The sequence below is a fragment of the Phacochoerus africanus genome, chromosome 15 (genome assembly GCF_016906955.1).
Source record: "Phacochoerus africanus isolate WHEZ1 chromosome 15, ROS_Pafr_v1, whole genome shotgun sequence".
Lineage (NCBI taxonomy): Eukaryota > Metazoa > Chordata > Mammalia > Artiodactyla > Suidae > Phacochoerus > Phacochoerus africanus.
In genome coordinates this window covers 99,566,792-99,587,308 of record NC_062558.1, presented here as the reverse complement: position 1 = coordinate 99,587,308, position 20,517 = coordinate 99,566,792, and the positions used below count along the sequence as shown (strand labels likewise).

Here is a 20,517-nt window from a genome sequence, read left to right as displayed (position 1 = left end):
TTGACCAGGAAGAACAAGAGGGAAAGCAAGGTGAAGAGTAGAATTTTTCCTTGAGAGAGATTAAAAAATTATGGTTCGACTCACTTTTTCACATAATGGTATAAGTTCATCTTCGAAAAGGTCTCGGGGAAGTTTTCCAATAAAAATCTCACAGCCCCTTTCTGGGGGTGCAGCATCCCAGCCAGGTGGGGGACCACCATATTTTCTTTGTCCGTTTTCCTGCAAATCCCATGTGGATGGCATGAAGGAGAGAAGAGAACAATAGCATCTTTAGTTTGAGTTCCTTCATCATTTTCAGAAATCATAACAAAGATACTTATTGACAAGGAACAATTGACTACTCAGACTATAAAAATTGAGGTCTCTTTTACGTGGATTTTGATACCATGCTCTGTGTGCTTCAGTGACTTGCTGCAGAAAAGCTGTGAAAACTTGTAAAGTGCTGGACAAATGTAAGGAGTCGTTAGTATTTTCTGATTGCCATTCAAACTCACTAGTGCCTGGTCATCAAAGGATTGGACTATAATTTGAATCTAGGCTTCTGATTTAATGTTGACGTCTATGAGGGTTCTGGTGCTGGATGGCTTGGCTCCATGGCCCACCAGCTGTGGGGCTTTGGGCAAATGACTTGATTTCTCAAAACCTCAGTGTCTTCCTATACAAAGGGGGGATAATATCAGCTTTTGATTATAGGAGGTGATGCATCAATATGCATGGCACAAGTTTGGCATGTGATACACATTCAGTAATTATTAATGCTCTTCTTGCCTCCCTGGATTTAGACTGTTTCAGGTGCCAAGTAAGGCAATATGAGCCCCTAAAAAGAAACATCTGGAGGTTAACATTTGAAGGAGCAACCTGGCTAATTTGGGGGGTAGCCAGTGAAGGATTTCAATCCATCTTCAAAGCTGACAAGATGGTGAGAGGTGTTTACTAATGTTGGATCTCTGTGGGGAACAATGCTGTTCCGAGTCCAAATAGAATCAGCTTGTATTTTTTTTCTTTGTAGTAACAGACCCTTGGTAAACTCAAAGTCCTTTGACGGGAGGAGCTGCACTGGTACTTTGCACTGCTGTCTTTATTTTTCTGAAAGTTAATGACCTAAAAGTAACTTCAAGGGCCGCAAAGTGAAAGATAGGCCTGATCCACCACGATCGAGCTGAAGTAGTTCATTTGCTCAAGAAGGATAATTACTTTCTACTTTGGCATAGCCAAACTCTTTGTTAATACACTTTATTGTGATTTTTTTGGAGAAAGGAAAACATAAGGGACTAAATATCAGTATTCATTACTAACCTGTGCAAGTATAACTGCTAAAAAGTTTTACATCATACAATGATACAATGTATAAAGTAAAAAGAAAAATTTTCCAGTGCATCACTCTATGCATATGCAGTAGTAGTTACTGTTATCTGCCTTTCCCACATATTTTTTCCAAAATATTTTTCTACATATATTTTTAAAACACATTGGTTAAGACATTGTTTTGCATGATATTTGTTTGTACAAGATCAAAGTTAGGCAACTTCTAGTTTCACTGTTAAATCTTTATGCTAATTTGAGACTTTCTCAATTATTTTATGAGTAGTACCACAAAGGCTTTTTGGATCATGGTATTTAAATGATGTAAGTGCAATAACTTTTCCAATTCCTCATGATCTAATCATATGTAAATTTAAAAGAGGTCATATGGGTGTTCTACCTTGCTTGATTACTTTTTCCTTCAAACAAGTAGTGCTTTTCATTTTTCTAAATACTCAAATATTTGCCTCAAGTGTTATTATATATTTTTTTCCTCACATATATTCTTGCAGGATTATCCAGCCAAAAAACTTTCACTGAGAAATCTGAGAAATGAAGTGTTTTCTACTTATAGGGAAATAACCTGAAGAATTGCTCGGTGAGCTATATCTCAACCAAGAATTTCCTTAAGATGAATTTAATATTTTCAGAGATATAGTATGAAATTTTATTTACTTAACACATACTTACATAGCACTCCATGTCAGACACTGTTCTAATTCTCAAACAATATCATGGGTTAAAGACTATTACTATCCTCATTTTACAGAAGAACTTGAAGCCCACATTGATGAAATAATTTGCCAAGACCACGTGGTTAGGAAGTGGAGAAGTCATGATTGGAAGCCAGGCAATCTGGTTTCAGAGTCCATCAGCTTAATTCCTACTCCATTCTGTTGTGTTGTATAGAAGTCTAATCCCTCATAATAGATTCATATTTTTAAGTACTTATTTATGAAAAAATTATCAGGCTCACTCTCTGCTGCATTTAAATCCTTTCCAATTTCCAGTCATTTTATTATACAAATCTCATACCTATTGCTTACAGAGAGGCATATTTCTATTGAGATACTACAGTCCACTTCTTTGGACCGACTGTCACCACTTGGTTGATGCTGATCCCATTTCTGTAGAAATTAAATGTCTGGAGATATACTATTCAGTATTATTGGAATACCTTTAGGATAAATTTGCAATATTTTTACTCTTCAGGCTGAGGAAACCAAACTTTTTTTTATTGCATAATAGTAAAGTGGCTATTCCAGAATTTCTGTTTTGACCAGCTTTGTCCGATAGCTTGAAAATAAATAGGAAGAGGATTGACCTTTAATGATTTCCCTCAACTTTCTTTCTCTAATTACTAAAAACATCACCAAACTATTTCATGCATATTTTATGCATAGGAGGAGCCATCTATTCATGAGCCAAAATAATTAGGTAGGAGAGATAATTAATTCTTTCTGTTGTTTCTATAAACACTTGGAATAAATTCACCAAGAATATTTTGGGGGATGACCAAGAGTCTGAATGGCGCAGAGACGCCATGAAGTTTAGACCCTAAGAGAGATTTGTCCTGTGAAAAAGTCACTGGGCTTGGAATGCAGTGCTGGAGGTCCAGGCCTATTTAAGATGCACTGGGCAATAGTTATGGGGCTAGAATAGTTGTTCATCACTCATAAAGGATGATTGGGAGCTGGATTGCTGGTATTTTAGGCACTATTTTTATAGTTGAGGAGTTTAAAATAGATAAAGCCCAGTTATAATTGCTCTTTCCTCTCCTGATCGATGTCCTTCTTGTGGGGTGTATTCCCCTCAGCAGCACAGATGTATTACTAGTTGAGAGAGAAAGAGTAAAGATTTTTGTTTACCATGAGAAAATATTCATTAAATTCTGGGATCTGTGATTTTTCCAATCCAGAACTTGGAAAACATTTATTCTCTCTAGCCACACATCAAGAGGTGAAAACTTTCAAGTACGTAAATTACAAATTAAAGACTTAATTCTAACTATAACTCCAGTGGCCTTAATTTAAATACTGGATCCTGAACCTATCCAGTCACTCAGTTTATTTGTTAAGAATATTTGGAAATCCCTTCTGTCACAGATACTATAAGCCTTAAAGAGTCTTTAATAAATTTTATATACCATCTTCTTGACCTTGGATAAAACCATCCAATCTTTAATAAATGGCTCTAAGTTATACATCTTAGCACGAAGGACACATAGACAGTTACTTTTGGCCATGTGGCATCTGATCTTTTTTATATATCTGGGAAATCTGGACAAAACTGCCTTTTTCCTAAAGGAGCTAAAAATGCCATGCTTGCTTTCCTACTGCCCCTTGCAACTCTGGGGCAGTCATTGGTTCTAATAAAGCAAAATTAGGTCCTAGTGCAGAGATTGTCAAGGTGGTAAATTTAATGTTGAGCCCTCCATGGTGGAGGATACATTTTCTCATCATACCAGATTTGTGGTGTGGTTTGGGGTTTCATTCCTAAAAGCTTATTCTTGAATCTAGTTTTCCAAATCCAAAATTTTCTGTAAACTAGTAAGTACCCTTTTAGTAAACTCCTTTTCTGCTTAAACTCCTTTCCCCCCTTTCTGCTTTTCTCAGTCAGAGTTTACTTCCATTGTTTGCACATAACAGTAACATCAGCAAGAAAGAACAGCTAAAACAACAGCCAACCCAGAATCAGCTACTGGGCCAAGTGCTTTCCATGTATTAATCCATCTAATCTTCTCAACAAACATGTGAGGATGATACTATAATTTTTATTTTGTAGGTGAGACACCTAAGGTGCAGAATGTGCCCGAAGACATACAAGCAGTATGTGACAAAGACAGAATTTGAATCCTGAGTCTGCGTTTGTAGCGACAACATTATTTTTCCTTGTTTTTTATTTTAGCCCAATATGCTCATTTTACAGATGAGAAAATGGAGTCCAGAGATACTATGTGACTTTCTTAAAGTTACATTGGTTTAATTTATTGCAGAAAACTCCAGGCTAAAGAACCTTTGATTCTCAACCTGGTGAATTGGGCATACATACTCTTCAACAGTCATGATGACTTTGCTTCTCAGGCTTCCCAGTCTCATCATTCTGTATGTTGTGTGTCACACATAGTTTTTTGTTCAATTTCATCCAACATGGACACCAGATGGTTGATTGTCTCACATAAATGAGCCCATTCATAAACTAGGAGGACCTTAATTAATGAGCCCCTCATTCAGTCTATTTTCCTGAGTAGTAATTTCAATTCCTTTTAAATGGTTCTTTGGAAATTTTATATTCCAAATCTGTAATCATCTTTGTAGCTTCCTTTCATCCTTTGTTTTTATTGCAAAGAAGGAAGAAATTGTGTATTTCCTTACTAAACTGTTTTCAGATGTTCTCCTACCCATTTTCCAATTGACTGTGTTTATATTTATTTCTACTCCTATTTGCTCAGGTGCTGCACAGTTTACCCATGCTTGGTGGCATTTCTTAGCCTTCACAAGCATACCAGTTACCAGTGCTATACCAAGAGCAATGGTTCCACAGCCAAACCCTTGTGGTTTCTTCTCACAGTTGATGCCAATGCATCAAGAACAGCTCTCTGGACTGTGTCTATTGCAGTTCATAAATTAATACCATATGTTTTCAGTGGTTGATTTGTGAGATTGAAAAAAGTTCTTTATTAGATATTATTTCTGTTATCTTCTACCTGTATACCATCTATATATCTCAATATGGGATAGGGTTCAAGAGAAATCTAAGGGGCCTTAAATAAGAGGTACCAAAGAATCCTCATAGATGTGCTTTTACCTTTGGTCTGCTTATGACATTATTGTTGTTTGAGACTGTGCTATAGTGAAAGTTCATTTTGTTAATTCTGTATAAAAGGTAATAATCTATTTTGCATATTGTTCGTTTACCTATGCATGTTATCAAGATCAGTGACTTCATGTTAATAAAATCTGTTTTAGGCTGAGAATTATTAGAAGGCAGAACTTATTTAACTTATGTGCTGTGGAAGTTGGCATTCCCCTTATTAGCTAGTTTTTACAATCTTTGCAAGTCAAAGATATTTTTCTAAAAATAGAACAATAACAATTATAATATAAAGACAGTGAGTAAGGTATTGAAATTTGTAGAAATGCGGACCTATGGTTAAAGACAAAGAAAAGCTGAGTCGTGAACATAATACATGAAGGTAAATTTAGCTTTATCTTCATACAGCCTAGTGTTTCTCAAAATGTATATGTGAGGTGATATTGGGTAGTTTATATATTGGTGTTTTATTTTAATAGTTTTGCACTTATTGAACATTAGAAAACTATAATTATCACACAAAACCTTTCTATTTATACAAGATAAAAAGTCTACTTTTAAAAATGAGTATTTCTATTCAAGTTATTTAATGAATTCAAATAAATATCATTGTATTATGTGTTTATGGCAAAAATATCAAATATGCAAATAGATTTCGGCTCTTGAAAATTTTGTCTATTTGTGTCAATCTTCACAGAGCTCCCATGTTTGATCTTAAACAAATATATGTTATGGTTCATCCATGAAAGTAACTATTAGCATATTGTGATCCATGTCCCTGTATCACCTTGGAAGACTGACTGTTGAAGTCTAATGGTCTAGGAAAATAGTCCAAATTTCATTTCAAGTAATTAGTTGTCTTATGGAGGCAGAGATAATCTGTTATCAAATGATGCATTTAATAGTATCATCTGATATTTTTCCTTTATGTGTAAGGATTATGTGTGACAACTACCCTTTAGGATTCAGTATCTTAGTGGCTCAAGTAGTTAAAAGCAAACAAGCTTTAAAAACAACTTGTATTTTTTAAAGCTTCTTATAAGTTTTTGTCCAATTCATGTAGATATTAAATTCAAGAATATCTTTATACAAAATTAGAAATCACAAAATATTTTTTTACAGTATGTATATATGTTTTACATGAGGCAACAGGTAAAATGCCAGTTAACTTCTAAGACCTTCTGTTCACATTTGTGATGGAGTTCACTAATGATGGACTACAAAGCATATATTATCTAAGACCAGGGTTTGCTCTGCTTATGCTCCCTTCTGGCTCTGGGCACATGTCTTGTTACACTGCTGCAATCTACAGGAACCTGTAAGTTGCATCTAAAAAATAACTAGATGAAAGCTTTGGTGAGTCCTTTCTCCTTTCTCCATTTTGAGCTTATATATATATATATATATTTTTTTTTTTGGCCTTTTTGCCTTTTTGCCTTTTTCTATGGCCGCTCCTGCGGCATGTGGAGATTCCCAGGCTAGGGGATGAAGCGGAGCTGTAGCCACCGGCCTACGCCAGAGCCACAGCAACGCAGGATCCGAGCCGCATCTGCAACCTACACCGCAGCTCATGGCAATGTCAGATCCTTAACCCACTGAGCAAGGCCAGGGATCGAACCTGCGACCTCATGGTTCCTAGACAGATTCGTTAACCACTGCACCACGATGGGAACTCCTATATTTTTGGAACATGTAATTTATTCAATAGGCCCATCCAATTTCTGATTACAGATACACTTTGCCTTTTTGAATTGACTAATATTATAGTAGTTGGAGATCTGGTTAAATGACATAAAGCTGTTCACATGCAGATAAAGACATTTGGTTTGGGTTAACTGCTCTTCTATCCTTTCCTAGTTCAACATATGCCAAGAAGAATTCCATCTAATGTGCTTGTTTTTTAGCATGTGAGAAATTTTATATAGTAATTATAGGACTCAGTAAGGCACTAAATCTTTCCGGACTTGAAGTTCTTCATTTGTAAGGGAATAGGGTTGACTAGGTAATTGCAGAGGTCTTGGAAGGGTATCAGGATGCTTGTGAAAAGGAGGCTGATGTTCACCATATTTAAATATGGAAAAATGTTCATTGGATATATTTTTTTTTGAGTTAGCCAATGGGATCCTCAAAGGAAATGTAAGGATTTTTAAAATCAGTGTGTCCCTAATTGCATATACACTTGATACCTAGTCTGTTAATGACTTCATGACTTTTTTTTGCATGGATTCATTTTCTTAAGCTTATGCAAAAAAGAAAATAGCCTTCTCATAAGTGGAGTATCATTTACCTCAAAAGGAAGGTCATTATAAAAGAAACTGCAAAAGAAGGAAACTCTGATCAAATTCTAACCAGACATAGTTGTCTGCTAAAAGCTCTGAGCCCTAAACTGCTGTGTGTTTAAAAAGAATTAGCAGGGGCTGGAGAGGTGTTTGAGATGTATCTCAACAGCTTCGTACATCAGAAAGCTTAAAAGAGTATTGAAAGTGGAATAATTCTCTCACTATGAAAGTCAAAGATATAATGTCCCAACAATGTACATTTAACATCCTTTAACATAATTTCAACTCTCTGCCCTGATCCCTTTAAAAAATTCACAACTGGTAAAGTCCCACATAAATTCATGATGACATTGTGGTCTCACTTTTTTTCCCTTAGTCTGTTAGAAAGCTATCTTTGCACATCATAACAAGATTTTAGTTTCTGAAGATGAAGAGCCACTTAATTTTGGTTGTGGATTAGTATTTAAACCAACAGATAACAACTTAAAAAATCCTAAGGTTGCCTGCAAAGTCTAAAGTCCCAAACTGTCATCAGTGCTTCTGGGTACTTGAGTCATGAAATTTTTTTCAAGTTTTCAGCTGATAAAATGGAAAACCTCATGTGCTTCTTGTTTAGAGGAAAGCAATATAATTCTTATTTTGCAAAGATTTTGAACCTTATATTGAAGACCTTGTACATAACCAACTTTCTATGAGGCTATTTGAGGAGAAATTCATTGTTGTTGGGAAACAGTGCCTGGAATGTATTTCTATTTCTTGGGATCCCAACGTTCCCATAACATTCCAGGTACACACACTTTCCACAAAATTATTCACAAAACTGCTCCTTTATTTGGAATCTTTAGCACCAGGCTATGGTGTTGCTGGCTAATAGAAGCGAGGCTTCTTAGGAGCATGAAAGTGGAGTTAGCCTGTGGGTGGCTGGAGTGAGAAGCTTAGGGAAACATATGCATGTGATGAGCTACTGGTCCCATCCTGTTTTCATGCTTAGTGCTGTCTATTTAAAGAATTGGTGTCCATGCACTTGATGGATGACTTAAGTCCTTGGATAGCAGGGACGTGAGCAGGTGGCAAAGACAGGCAATAGAAGAAAAAGTTGAACTCACGAGCTATATTTTACTATGAAGTCAAATTCATATTTCTGTCCCTAGGATTTTCTGTGTGGTGGTTTGAAAAAATGTCAATGTCACAGTGTTCTTCCATTTGCTTCTTGCTGAGCAAGTCTAGTTGAAGTCCATTATAAACTCGGGGATGCTAAGTTACTTATTTTTTTGTTGTTGTTGTATTATTTACAGAAAAAAAATTGCAATTTGAAAAATACCCAAGGAAAGTTACTAAAGCACATTATACTAAATCAGAGAAATAGGGGAGTTAACTTAATCTGAGGCACAGTGAGCAGAGACATGGTATCCTAATCAGATTTATGCTGATCTAGTGCCATCCTTTGGCTTGTACTGATTTATTGAGGAATTGAATAAGTTAGAATTAAAATATATGATTGAGGTGAAACTCCACATCAGAGAACATGCCTTGAAAGCAAAGTTAGAAACAGGAATTAAAGTCTGTATTTTGTTCCTGGTTTGAGGGAATGGTTCCCAGTCTGATGGCTGATTAAGAAAAAGGAAGATAAGGATGAAGCGCAGTGATTTCTTATTTATCAGTTTCACTCTTACTGGATTTTTGAAATTAAGACCCAAAAATGTCTTCCCTGCTGAAAGGGAAGACATTTTATAAATAATTTGGTCAATCCAAGTGGTGCTCTCTGCTAAGGATGCTGTTTTGTCCTTGGCTCTTTGCAATGTTTCTTGCCCGCATCATCTAAGTCTCATCTTCAATGTCATCTTAGAAGACCACTCATCATTTTGTCTCTCCACCTGGTTTATGACGTTCATAGCAGTTACTATGATCTGTCATTATTTTATCTCTCATTTATTTTCTGTCTTCCCATGAGTAATTTTCATGAAGGCAAGTGCTATGTCTCTCTTTATGGGATCAATAAATGAATGCATAAGTGAATGAATAAGGGTTCAGTCTTGAGTGGGTCAGACAAGGTGGGGTGCTCCCCCTACCTATAAGGAATCTTAAACACTCATCCATGTTATAGGAAGTTTTCTTTAGAAACTATGAATTAACTTCTAACAGAGCAACAGAAGGATAGGAGTTGGAAGTCAGCAAACTTTTTCTGTAAAAGGCCAGATAGTTGATAATTTAGGATTAAAAAAGAAAATTCTTTAAAATTGTGGGAGCCACTCATAGCCTGCAAACATAACAAAAACAGGCTGTGGCCACATTTGAGTCATGGGTCATTTTGCTGATCTCTGGCTTATATCTCTACTGAATTGTATAATTCTGGAGCTTGTTTTCCAACTGCAAAATGAAAGAGTTGGATTATATCAATATTAAACATAACAAAACAAATATATAAAGAATTAGAAAGACTAGCCCAATGAACCCAAACACCTGTCATCCAGCTTCAATAATGAAGTTTTCTTAGTGAAATTTTTCCAACTTTCCTATTCCTAATTGAATGCTTCTTAGAAATTTTTTTTCTATTTCATGAGATTTTTTTTCCCTAAAAATAAGTAAAAACTTAAAATAATCTCTATTATTAACTTTATAAAGTTTGGAAAATAAGATGAGCCCAAGAAAGAACAAACTACCCTCAGAAATTATATTTTATTACCTTCCGATATTTTTGTGTGAATATTTCTTTTTCTTTTTTATCTTTTGTCCTTTTGGGGGCTGCCCTTGTGGCATATGGAGGTTCCCAGGCTAGGGGTCTAATCAGAGCTGTTGCTGCTGGCCTACGACACAGCCACAGCAATGTCGGATCTGAGCCACATCTGTGACCTACACCACAGCTTACAGCAACGCCAGATCCTTAACCCACTGAGCGAGGCCAGGGATCAAACCTGCAACCTCATGGTTCCTAGTCAGATTCGCTTCCACTGCGCCATGATGGGAACTCCATGTGCGAATATTTCTTAAACTATGATTTGTAAACTGATATGTATAGTTTTGCATTCTGATTTTTAATTAAATATTAAAATTTGCACATTTCTCCATGCTCTGAAATCAGTTTTAAGTGACTATATAATTTGGAAATATACAGGTGACATATTTTATATTACCAGTAATATTTTATTGGACATTTAGGATATGTCCAAATATTTTTAAGCTCCACTATGAGGAACATCCTTATTTCTAAATATTTGTCTTCATTCCTTAGGTTAGGGACTGTGGGCAGTTTTAAGGCTCTAAACAGAAAGGTAACACACAGCTATATTGCTCATTTAATGCAGTCTTAAGTTGTCCTTTTAAATTCTTGATAAATTAATTTTATTGCAGCTATATATGCATTTTAGGCCAGCTGCTACACTATATATTTCTATAATCCCAAGGCCTAACACTAACTTAAAAATAGGAACTAAGGAAACAAAACAGAAAAACAAAAACAAGAAAGCTGTTTGTTGAGGACAACCACTGGGATAAGCAAGCAATAGGACTATCATACCACATTGTCTTGTAATGACTTTTAGAAAATAAGTTATATCCATAGGGAAATTAGACAGTGTTAATACACACCATATTTCAAATCACTTAATATATAAGTGTCCTGAGTCTACTTTTAAAAGTTTTGAGGGTGATCTTTATTAAATATATATTTAGCTTTAGTTGTAGTAGAATTAAAAATGATGTAGACTGACTCAACATTGGTGGAAAGTTTTCCAAAAATGTTCATCTATGAAAATGTATTTTCCTAGTGTTAAGGAGAAAATTCCATATGGAAGGAGCATCATGTGTCACAGATGTTATACCCTACATTAGTAATGCATTGTGGAGAAAAGGATCATCTAATGGGATTTTTTTTTTTTCCTTTTGACTCTCAAATATATGGTAGTAGAAAATCTAGGAAGTACAGTTAAGAGTGAGAGTGTAGGGGGATAAAACAAGGCCCCCCACACAATTCTATTGCCTGGAGACAAAATCTGTTTACAAGCTAACATTGTGGCACACTTCCCAAATCTATGTGGCATAATGCAACTAAGTTGAAAGTTTAACTTGTCAACATTACACAATTTTTATCAATAACATTTATTGACCTTCTATATGCAGAGTATAGCATTAAGGTTCTTTTGTCCTTTAAAGAACTTTGGTAAAAATTTTGGCTGTCAATACCTAAAGATATCCAGTTATTATTAAAAAGGATGTCACAAAGCATACTTTCAAATTCTCACAAGCATGTTTTATTGCATCAGTTTGGATATAAAAGGCTGGCCCATGTTATTAAGTAACTTGCAAAATTCTATTTTTGACAGCTGTATTTGTCCTGCTAGTGATAAGAAAGCACAAATTAGTCACCCTCTATTTTGAATTCTTGTTTTGCAAGTATTCAGCATTCAATATCAGAGAAAGCAAAGATACAGCATAAGCAAATCCTTCAACCCTATAACTTGCCATAACTTTTACAAATATCATTTATGGGCAGGTTCCCTGAATTATATAATTATCTTTATTTTTGTGCAGATATTTTTTTAAACATAAACCTGATATTCTTTTTTTAATGATGAGACTCATGTTTTCTCTAATCCAGAATAGGAAAACTGAAATACTAAGAAGGCTGAAGGATTTTCCCTAAATTGTAAAGAATTTGAACCTGTGTCTCAATACGCATTGGTTTCCTCTTCCAGTTAGCCTAGATTTCTAGCTAGGTTGAGCAGACCGAGTCACAAAATCTTGAGTAAGAGTAGAATAGGTTCTAGCCAACCTTCTGGGAAACTAAGGTCAGGAGCAGTTAAGGGACTTGAATTTGGGATTAACATATAATTACAACTATATTTAAAATAGGTAAACAATAAGGACCTACTGTATAGCACAGACAACTATATTCAATATATTATAATAACCTATAATGGAGCAGAATCTGAAAAAAATATGTATACATAAGAATATGTATACAACTGAATCAATTTGCAGTGCACCTGAAACTAACACAGCAATGCAAATTAACTATACATCAATTTTAAAAAGAATTAAAAAGAAATTATACTTGTGTGTGATAGAGACTAGGTTAAACTATAGGTCTCTGATTTGAAGTCTTGGGTGACTTTGTACTTTTCAGCCAAAATCAGAAGGGATTTTCCAATTCACTCAAAATGATTGAACCAAGTCCTGTATATATTTCCGTCTTGATTAGAGGATTTAGATCTTAATAGCTAGGTTTCAGAATTTTAGGTTTCTGTGTTACCAGAAAATTTATGATTCAATAGTTATTCTCTTAACAGATAAGAATTACTTAAGGTGAATCATGTTGCAAAGTTTAAGCTCAACAAAAAATTTTTAGTATGCTCTGGCGTGTTAGTCTCTAAAATTGCATTCTTAAAGATAACATTCTAACAGTTCTTAGTTCTATAAATTTTGCCAGAAGTTTTGGCCAATCACAGTAGAATTATGGCCTATGAATCTTGGGCAAGCTACCTACCCTCATTGGGCCTTGTTTTCCTTATCTGGAAAGTGGAGATGATCCTATTAACTACTTCATAGTGTTGTTATTAGAATTAAATGCATTAATAGACACAAAGCAGTTAGAAGGTATGTGTCCAACAAATGTTTACTATTTTGTAATTATTTTTAACCTGTGACCTAAATCCTCATTATTAATGTTTTCTGAATGTAGTTGAATATATAAGATCAAATTAATATGCACATTGACTATATATTTTAGTTAAAAACATTTTAAATTATAAAGGTAAAATAGCCCTATTGTTTTTTTCTAGTGCAAATCTTCTTCAATTATTAGGTTTATGAAATGATCCCCATTGCTCCTGGAGTCTCTTTTTAAAATTTATTATTTGCAAACTTTTCACTTAGCTTTAATATGTTAAAATTTTATGTCCTGCAGATTTGTCTAAATGATCACTTAGTGACTGAATGCTATTTCATTTATAACAGGATTTTAAGATGGAATGGAATTCTTTTGGCCTCTGGTTTGGATGTGAAACTGTCACTGGACCACCAAACAGGACAAGGAGGTAGCGGGAAATTATGTAACTGTTTGACATTCTTAACTGAACACCTTCTACCCTTCCCCATCCCTAAGTTAAAAAAAATATATATATCAAAGAATTTTAGAGGGATTTTTGGAGTTGATTCAGAGATATTTGAAGTCCACTGATGGTGTGTTGTGAATCGTAGTGTCTCCTAAGTGGGAGGTATTTTTAAGGTGTTTTCAGCTCCCCTAGAGCAGGGGAGAGGAGTAAGGAAACCACTCAGAGAGCTTGATATGTTCTCCTTACAGCTGGGAACACAGGAGGCTGGTGGGATAACTCCCTCCTAAAATATGTAAAGGTGAGCCATTGTTGGCCTAATACTTTGGTGTCCGTTTGAAGGAGAGGTGCTTGCTTTGTGTCACCTGCACTTGAAGATTTTACTGGGTCAGAATGTGTGTTTCCAGGGGATGAGAATTTGGCCACATGTAGGAATTGGGGGTGATCTTCCATTTCTTCCAAGAGGGATGTTTGGAGTGTTGAAAAAAGCTCTGCAGGGAGTTCCCATCCTGGCTCACCGGTAATGAACCCAGCTAGTATCCATGAGGATGCAGGTTCAATCCCTGGACTTGCTCAGTGGGTTAAGGATACAGCATTGTCATGAGCTGTGGTATAGGTCAAAGACTCGGCTTGGATCCTGCGTGACTGTGACCGGCAGCTACATCTCTGTTTTGAACCCTAGCCTGGGAACTTCCCTATGCCATGAGGTTTCCGGTTCGATCCCTGACCTTGCTCAGTGCGTTAAGGATCCGGCATTGCCCTGAGATGTGGTGTAGGTTGCAGACACGGCTCGGATCTGGTGTTGCTGTGGCTCTCACGTAGGCCAGCAGCAACGGCTCTGATTAGACACCTAGCCTGGTAACCTCCGTATGCTGCTAGTGCAGCCCTAAGAGGATAAAAGACAAAAAAAGAAAAAAAAAGCTCTGCAGAAAGAGATTGAAGCCTAGGAAAGTGGCCTCTAGCCAGCACAAACTGTAGCTAGGTGAGGGACCACTGGCAGTGGAATTAAGGACTTGTCTAATGACCCTCCAAGGATCTCAGGAGCTTTTACACCTGCCAGGCCCAGAGCCCAGGACCAAGATAAGCCAAGTAAAAAGTTTCCTGTCCCCTCTTCTTTGCTTTTATCTCTCCCTTCTGCTTCAACTGAGGCAGGAATTCTAGTGAGTAAATGGGGGTAGGAAGCTGAACTTCTGAAATTACAGAGGAGAAACAAATAAAAGTTGCCCTCTGCCCTGACATATTTGGGAAGGGAAATTGCTTTAACTTTGAAGTCAAGTTTTTATTATACTGGACTAGACATATTAATTATTTAGTGGAGGATCTTTTATTAGCTGAAAGTTACCAGAAAAATCATGAGACTTGCCCTGATTTTCGTCTGGGGGAAAAAAAAAGAACCAGTGCCTGGAATAAAATTAAATAGGCAATTTACATTATTTTAAGATTATTTCTCATAAAGTTCTTCTTGTTGAACATACTTAGATATTCAGTTTATAATTTCCTTTTATATATTTAGGTTTATGATATTGAGATATTAGAAATAGTGTCCCACTAAACAGATTTATATATGTTTTTGTCATTGTATTTCAGATCTTTTTTTTTTTTTTTTGTCTTTTTGCTATTTCTTGGGCCGCTCCCGTGGCATATGGAGGTTCCCAGGCTAGGGATTGAATCGGAGCTGTAGCCACCAGCCTATGCCAGAGCCACAGCAACGCAGAATCTGAGCCGTGTCTGCAACCTATACCACAGCTCACGGCAACGCCGGATCGTCAACCCACTGAGCAAGGGCAGGGACCGAACCCACAACCTGATGGCTCCTAGTCGGATTCGTTAACCACTGCGCCACGATGGGAACTCCTGTATTTCAGATCTTTAGAGATTTGTTTCTGGAGGGGGAATATCCTTGTGTATGAATATTGACAAATGCCTTTTCAAAAGGATTTAAATGCTTTCCACTACTATTGTCTTTTCATGAATGTTTCAGATACAAAAAAGTTAAAAAGATAAACTGATTTAAAATATTTTTGAGTTATAACATTTATGAAATTGCTGATTGCAAAAGGAAAAACCTTTGCAACTAACTGTACCTGAGCAAATATGAAAAAATTACTACTCTAAGTGTATATTTTTATAGAGTGCAAACTTCAAAGAATTTTCTCTATGGATTATGAAATACCCTTTTATATGAGAGAAGAGTGCATACAAACTTACAATCTGGCATTCATTTTGAAGTACGTTAAATTTGCAGATCAAGGCATTTAAAAGTTTATTAACGATACCAAAATAGACTTTATTAAGTATTAAAAATTGATAATACATTATTATCTCCCTCGACTTAAATGAAATGTTTAGAAGTCTTCCATGAAACAATACTTTCTGAAATCTTAAAAAGCTTAAATAAATATTCTTAATTAGGGTGAAAAATTATAAATATCTTTGAGCATCATATTATCTCTAACATAGCATGCTATGCCTTTTAAGACTGCTGGAAAGTATACATTTAATTTTCAACTGATCTGACAAAGGAACACGTCATAAAAGGCACTGTTGTATATTTTGTTATCCATATATGACTTTCATATTCTTTTAGCACAGAGATTTGTGTTAAGTTTGGAAAGTATGTGGGTGAGAGACAATAGCTAAGAATTAAAATACTTAGTTTTACTATGTAAAAAAGAACAACATTAAGAAGGCAACATTATTGCTTCAAATAATCAGTTTATATGTCATTCTAGTTTGCTTTTCAATGTATCATAAGCTCTCTCAAAGAGGTTATCATAAAGACAATAATAAATTACAGATAACTCTTAAAAAAACCAATGACTATGAGTAAACAGTTTTAGGATATTTTTTCATTGTTTCCTTTTCAAAAATCCTGAACATGGAGACAAATTTTTATATATCCTAACCTGATTAGGTAGGTGTTGTGAAAAAACAGCCTGGGGAGCTCCCATTGTGGCTCAGTGGAAACGAAACTGATTAGTATCCATGAGGATTCAGGTTTGATCCCTGGCCTTGCTCAGTGGGTTAAGGATCCAGCATTGCTGTGAGCTGTGATGTAGGTCGCAGATGTGGCTTTGATCTGGAATTGCTGTGGCTGTGGCGTAGGCTGGCAGCTGCAGCTCCAATTCGGCCCCAAGCCTGGGAACCTCTATATGCCACAGGTGCAGCCCTAAAAGCAAAAACAAAAAAAACAAAAAAAAAACCCAAAACCAAAACAAACAAGCATCCTAGAATAGCTAGCTAGGCTCACCAAATGGTCAGTCCGTGGATTCCTTATCTAGAAGTCATATTACATATACATTCAGAAATCTCTGGAAACTTCCTGCATAGTTTGTTTTCTGCAGAATTTTGGAACACCATCTTGGTTCTATTTCATTGAAAGTCCTGGGTAGTAAATTCCAGCTGCCTTTTCTTAGACAACACTGGCCTTTCAAAACTGAACGTCTTCATGACTGTGAATGCTATTTCTGCTTCCGACTGACAAGGCAAGATTGAGTTGATAACCCAGAGGAGAAAGAACATCACCTGCAAGTCACCTACAAAACTGAAAGGATCCAGCTTTCTTCCCCCCTCCTGAAAAGGAACATCCATCTCAAGAGGTATACAACTGACCCATCGCATTTTGCACCTTTGGGCCACTAGTTGTTCCCATCACTCTGTGAATGCAGTGGTGAGTCTCAGCAGATGTCACAAGAAGTTCCTACCTGGACCAAGCTATATCCTGTGCGCTGGACCAGTGCGCGGAGGGCTGCTTCCTTCTGGGTGCCGCTCAATCCATCCCCGGATTTGTGATTTGATTCCATTGAGAGTGATTATCAGCAAAAAATCAGGTTAATTAGGGTTGCTCACTGAAACCAAATTTAAGATAAATTAAGTAAATTACTATTGCCAAGTCCAAACTTGTCCTTTTTATGAAGGACATCTTTAGGAAACATTCTCTATAAATGAGTCATTAAGTTTAGAGTAACTAACAGTCACCCGCTAACAAGCCCAGTTATATGCCCTCATTAAAAAGAGCTTAATTTTTTTTCAGTTTTAGTTGAAATTTTAAAGTCAAAAATGAATAATATCCTTTTCCCACTTAGAATGAAGTCCATAATTCTCAATCCAGTTATTTTAGATTGTCATTAAATGATCAAAAACAAATTCATTCTTGTCAATTAAAAGAATATACAGAGTGGTTCTTGTAGATGTGGAAAAACAGCATAGTCACTAAATCAAATCAGTGAGGATACTGTGAAAAGATTCCAAAGGGTTTTGCTTCATTTATCTATTCTCTGTGTTACCCAAGACATTTATCTGCTCATTCTCCAAAGGTAAATTTCTAAATCAGAGTGTGCTGGTATCAGTTATACTAAAGTCATCATGCAAACTACTCTGAAATGAAAATGTCACACATGGGTTCTCATAAAACAAGAACAGTGGACCCTCTTGAGTGGTGTTGGAAGGGTCTACTGGCACCTGGGTCATATACCACATAGACCACTCAGGAGAGGACATGAAGTCTTTTGTAAAATCTAAGGAATTCCAAATTTATACACATACACACACACGTAACTTCAGCATTTTATTACCTGTGTTTTCTACTTAGGAATATGATTCAAACCCCTATTCCAAATATGATGGTTGCTCAAATTAACAGATTCCAGGGGAAGGACATGTCCATGGGGAAGGTCCCAGGCCATGGTGTTGCAAGGCCATGGGGGCTCCTGTGTACAGAGGGGAGGGCAATGACCTGCTGGGTTAGGGTAGGAATGACTCAGTGAAGTTTCCGTGCTGGGTTTTCACTCTGCTTGATGTATGCTGCCAGCCAAGACAAAGGAAGCCTGTTTTGACAATGATTTGAATCATGCAAATTTAGTGTATTTCACTATAGGCCCTTTAAAAACTTTTCTGTCCTATACAATGGGATTTCCTATACTGCTTTATTTTCATTCAAAGATTCAGAATAAATAGACCATTAACAATGTAGCAAATGGGTAAAAAACGGTGGCAAAAGTGGAACTGAGATAATCATTTCAGTACAATGCAGCTTCAAAGTATCCTATTATTGAAGTTATAAAATAAAACGCTTCCCAAACTAATAGACAAGCATCATTTAGAAAGTAATATCTTCAATATAATTTAGAATACCAAAGGGAAAAAATGAGATTCCAGTGAGAATATTCACTAGCTCTTATTAGAATAGGACAGTTTCATGTTCTGCATATTTAAGCATGGCCGTTCTTGCCCTGGACATTTCTCATAATTCTGGCTTCTGACCCAGATCAATTCTGTTTCACTCATTCTCCCAAGAAGTATTTAGTTAGTGCTGTCTGTATGCCCGCTTCACTCTTTGCCTAGTTTTAGGGCACTGTGTTTTATGAACATTTGGCTAACTCAGGTAACACCAATTTCTGTGTCTGTTACTTTGCAAGAGGCATTGTTTTGTTTGTTTTCATCCTAATGTTGTATCTTGACTAAGACAAATTGAAAAGTATTTTCTAATTGTGGTGGTTTAATATATAGGTAGCAATTCAGGTTGGACATATAGCTTTCCAGACACATTTCTAGTATTAATCCTCTTTCTATGGATATGACAAGATAGAGGCAAGATGAAACTTGTAGTCAATTTATAATCCTAAACCTCTGGTAAATACAGCCATAGACACGTCTATAAAAATAATATAAATCCTCTTTAAGAATAAAACCACAAAAGACATTTTGAAGATTTGTGAAGAATATTAGCCTTTAAGACTAATTCTAACACTTTCACTTTTCCCAAATGTTATTAAAATTGTCTTTTCATCAGGATACTCTCAAATGCTCCCTCAGTGCTGGACTTAACCTCAAAGAGCAGATAGGCCCACGGACGGACTGGGGTTTGATGAGGTTAGTCTTGCGTGTCTTACAGATGTTTGAAGGCAAAGTCTATTATCTTCCAACCAAGTTGTAGATTTATTTTTTGCTGAACTTCATCTTCTCCATCAGGAGATAGCAATTTATGGTGAAATGACAGGCTTTATTTGCAAAACCTACCTTTAGTTTGGGTTAATTATTAGTAAAGATGATTAAAGATATTTTGACATCAGAAAGGACTTTTGATCACATATAGGTTCACTTTGACATTATTGAGAAAATCTGTACCACAGCTCAACATGGTATCAAGTCACTTGGAATCAGGACATAGACACAAAATTTAGATTTTTGCCACAATAGACACTTGATCTTCAATGTTGATTTCTCAAAAATAACCCTCGCTTTCAACACTGACCTAATCTAAGGGGGTGAACTTGAATCCAGGATAAATATTTTCTTAAGCAAGTCAAACTTTTATCAAAAAAATGTGGTGAATTTGAAAAAAAAGTTTTGCACATTTAACACCTTGTAAATTCCTAAGATCTGAGACTACTGCATTTTAGGTTTTTTTAACGGTCAAATTATTTTACTTTATGTTTTTATTTTTCGAGTGTAGTTAATTTACAGTATTATGTCCATTTCTGCTTGAGAGCATAGAGACCCAGCATTTTGAAAGAGTAGCTCCCAGTGTAATTCATTGAGACAATAGAGTTCAGAACTTATACATAGCAGGCATTAAGGCCATTGGTGCTAAAGGAAAGTGCTCATTAATATTTATCACTTACTCAAAAGTTGTTTACTGAGTATTTACTATTATCCAAGACTACTTGAGACACTAGGGATAAAGCAGAGAGCAAGATGAACCCCTTTCTCCTCAAAATCTCATGGAGTTTTATAGTGGGTCTGAGAGAGAATAAACAAATAAGCAAAATGCACACTGTGTTTACATTAATTTCTGAGGAGAAAAAAGTAAAGAATGGAGGAAGAATGACGTATATGTGTTGGGAGGCGGATGGAATTTTAGATAGTATGGTCCTGATACAGTGAACTTTGGAAAGGCTCTGGGTGAACTGAGGAATGTCTTTGGGGGAGAACATTCCAGGAGGACAGTCTGGCAAGTGTGAAGGCCCTGAGGTGGGAGCTTGTTGATGAAACACTGTGTGGAGAGGATGGAGCAGAGAAGTGGCAGCTGGGGTCAGAGAGATAATGGCGGACCAGGTCATGAAGGGTCTTGTAGG

At 36.1% G+C, this 20,517-nt stretch overlaps 1 protein-coding gene across 2 annotated transcripts in view; it reads right to left on the bottom strand.

The window, feature by feature from the left end:
* A1CF (APOBEC1 complementation factor) overlaps positions 1–20,517 on the bottom strand; it is a 75,162-nt gene that overhangs the window by 32,173 nt on the left and 22,472 nt on the right. Inside the window, exons 2-3 of one of the 2 annotated variants that reach the window (XM_047761086.1) lie at positions 17,146–17,289; positions 85–219 (exon numbers count right to left, since the gene is read on the bottom strand). In XM_047761086.1, the coding sequence (XP_047617042.1) occupies positions 85–219; positions 17,146–17,244 (234 nt within the window). In that variant the 5' untranslated portion in view covers positions 17,245–17,289. Of the gene's footprint in view, positions 1–84; positions 220–17,145; positions 17,290–20,517 lie in introns of those variants that run through there. The other variant, XM_047761087.1, reaches the window with a different exon arrangement.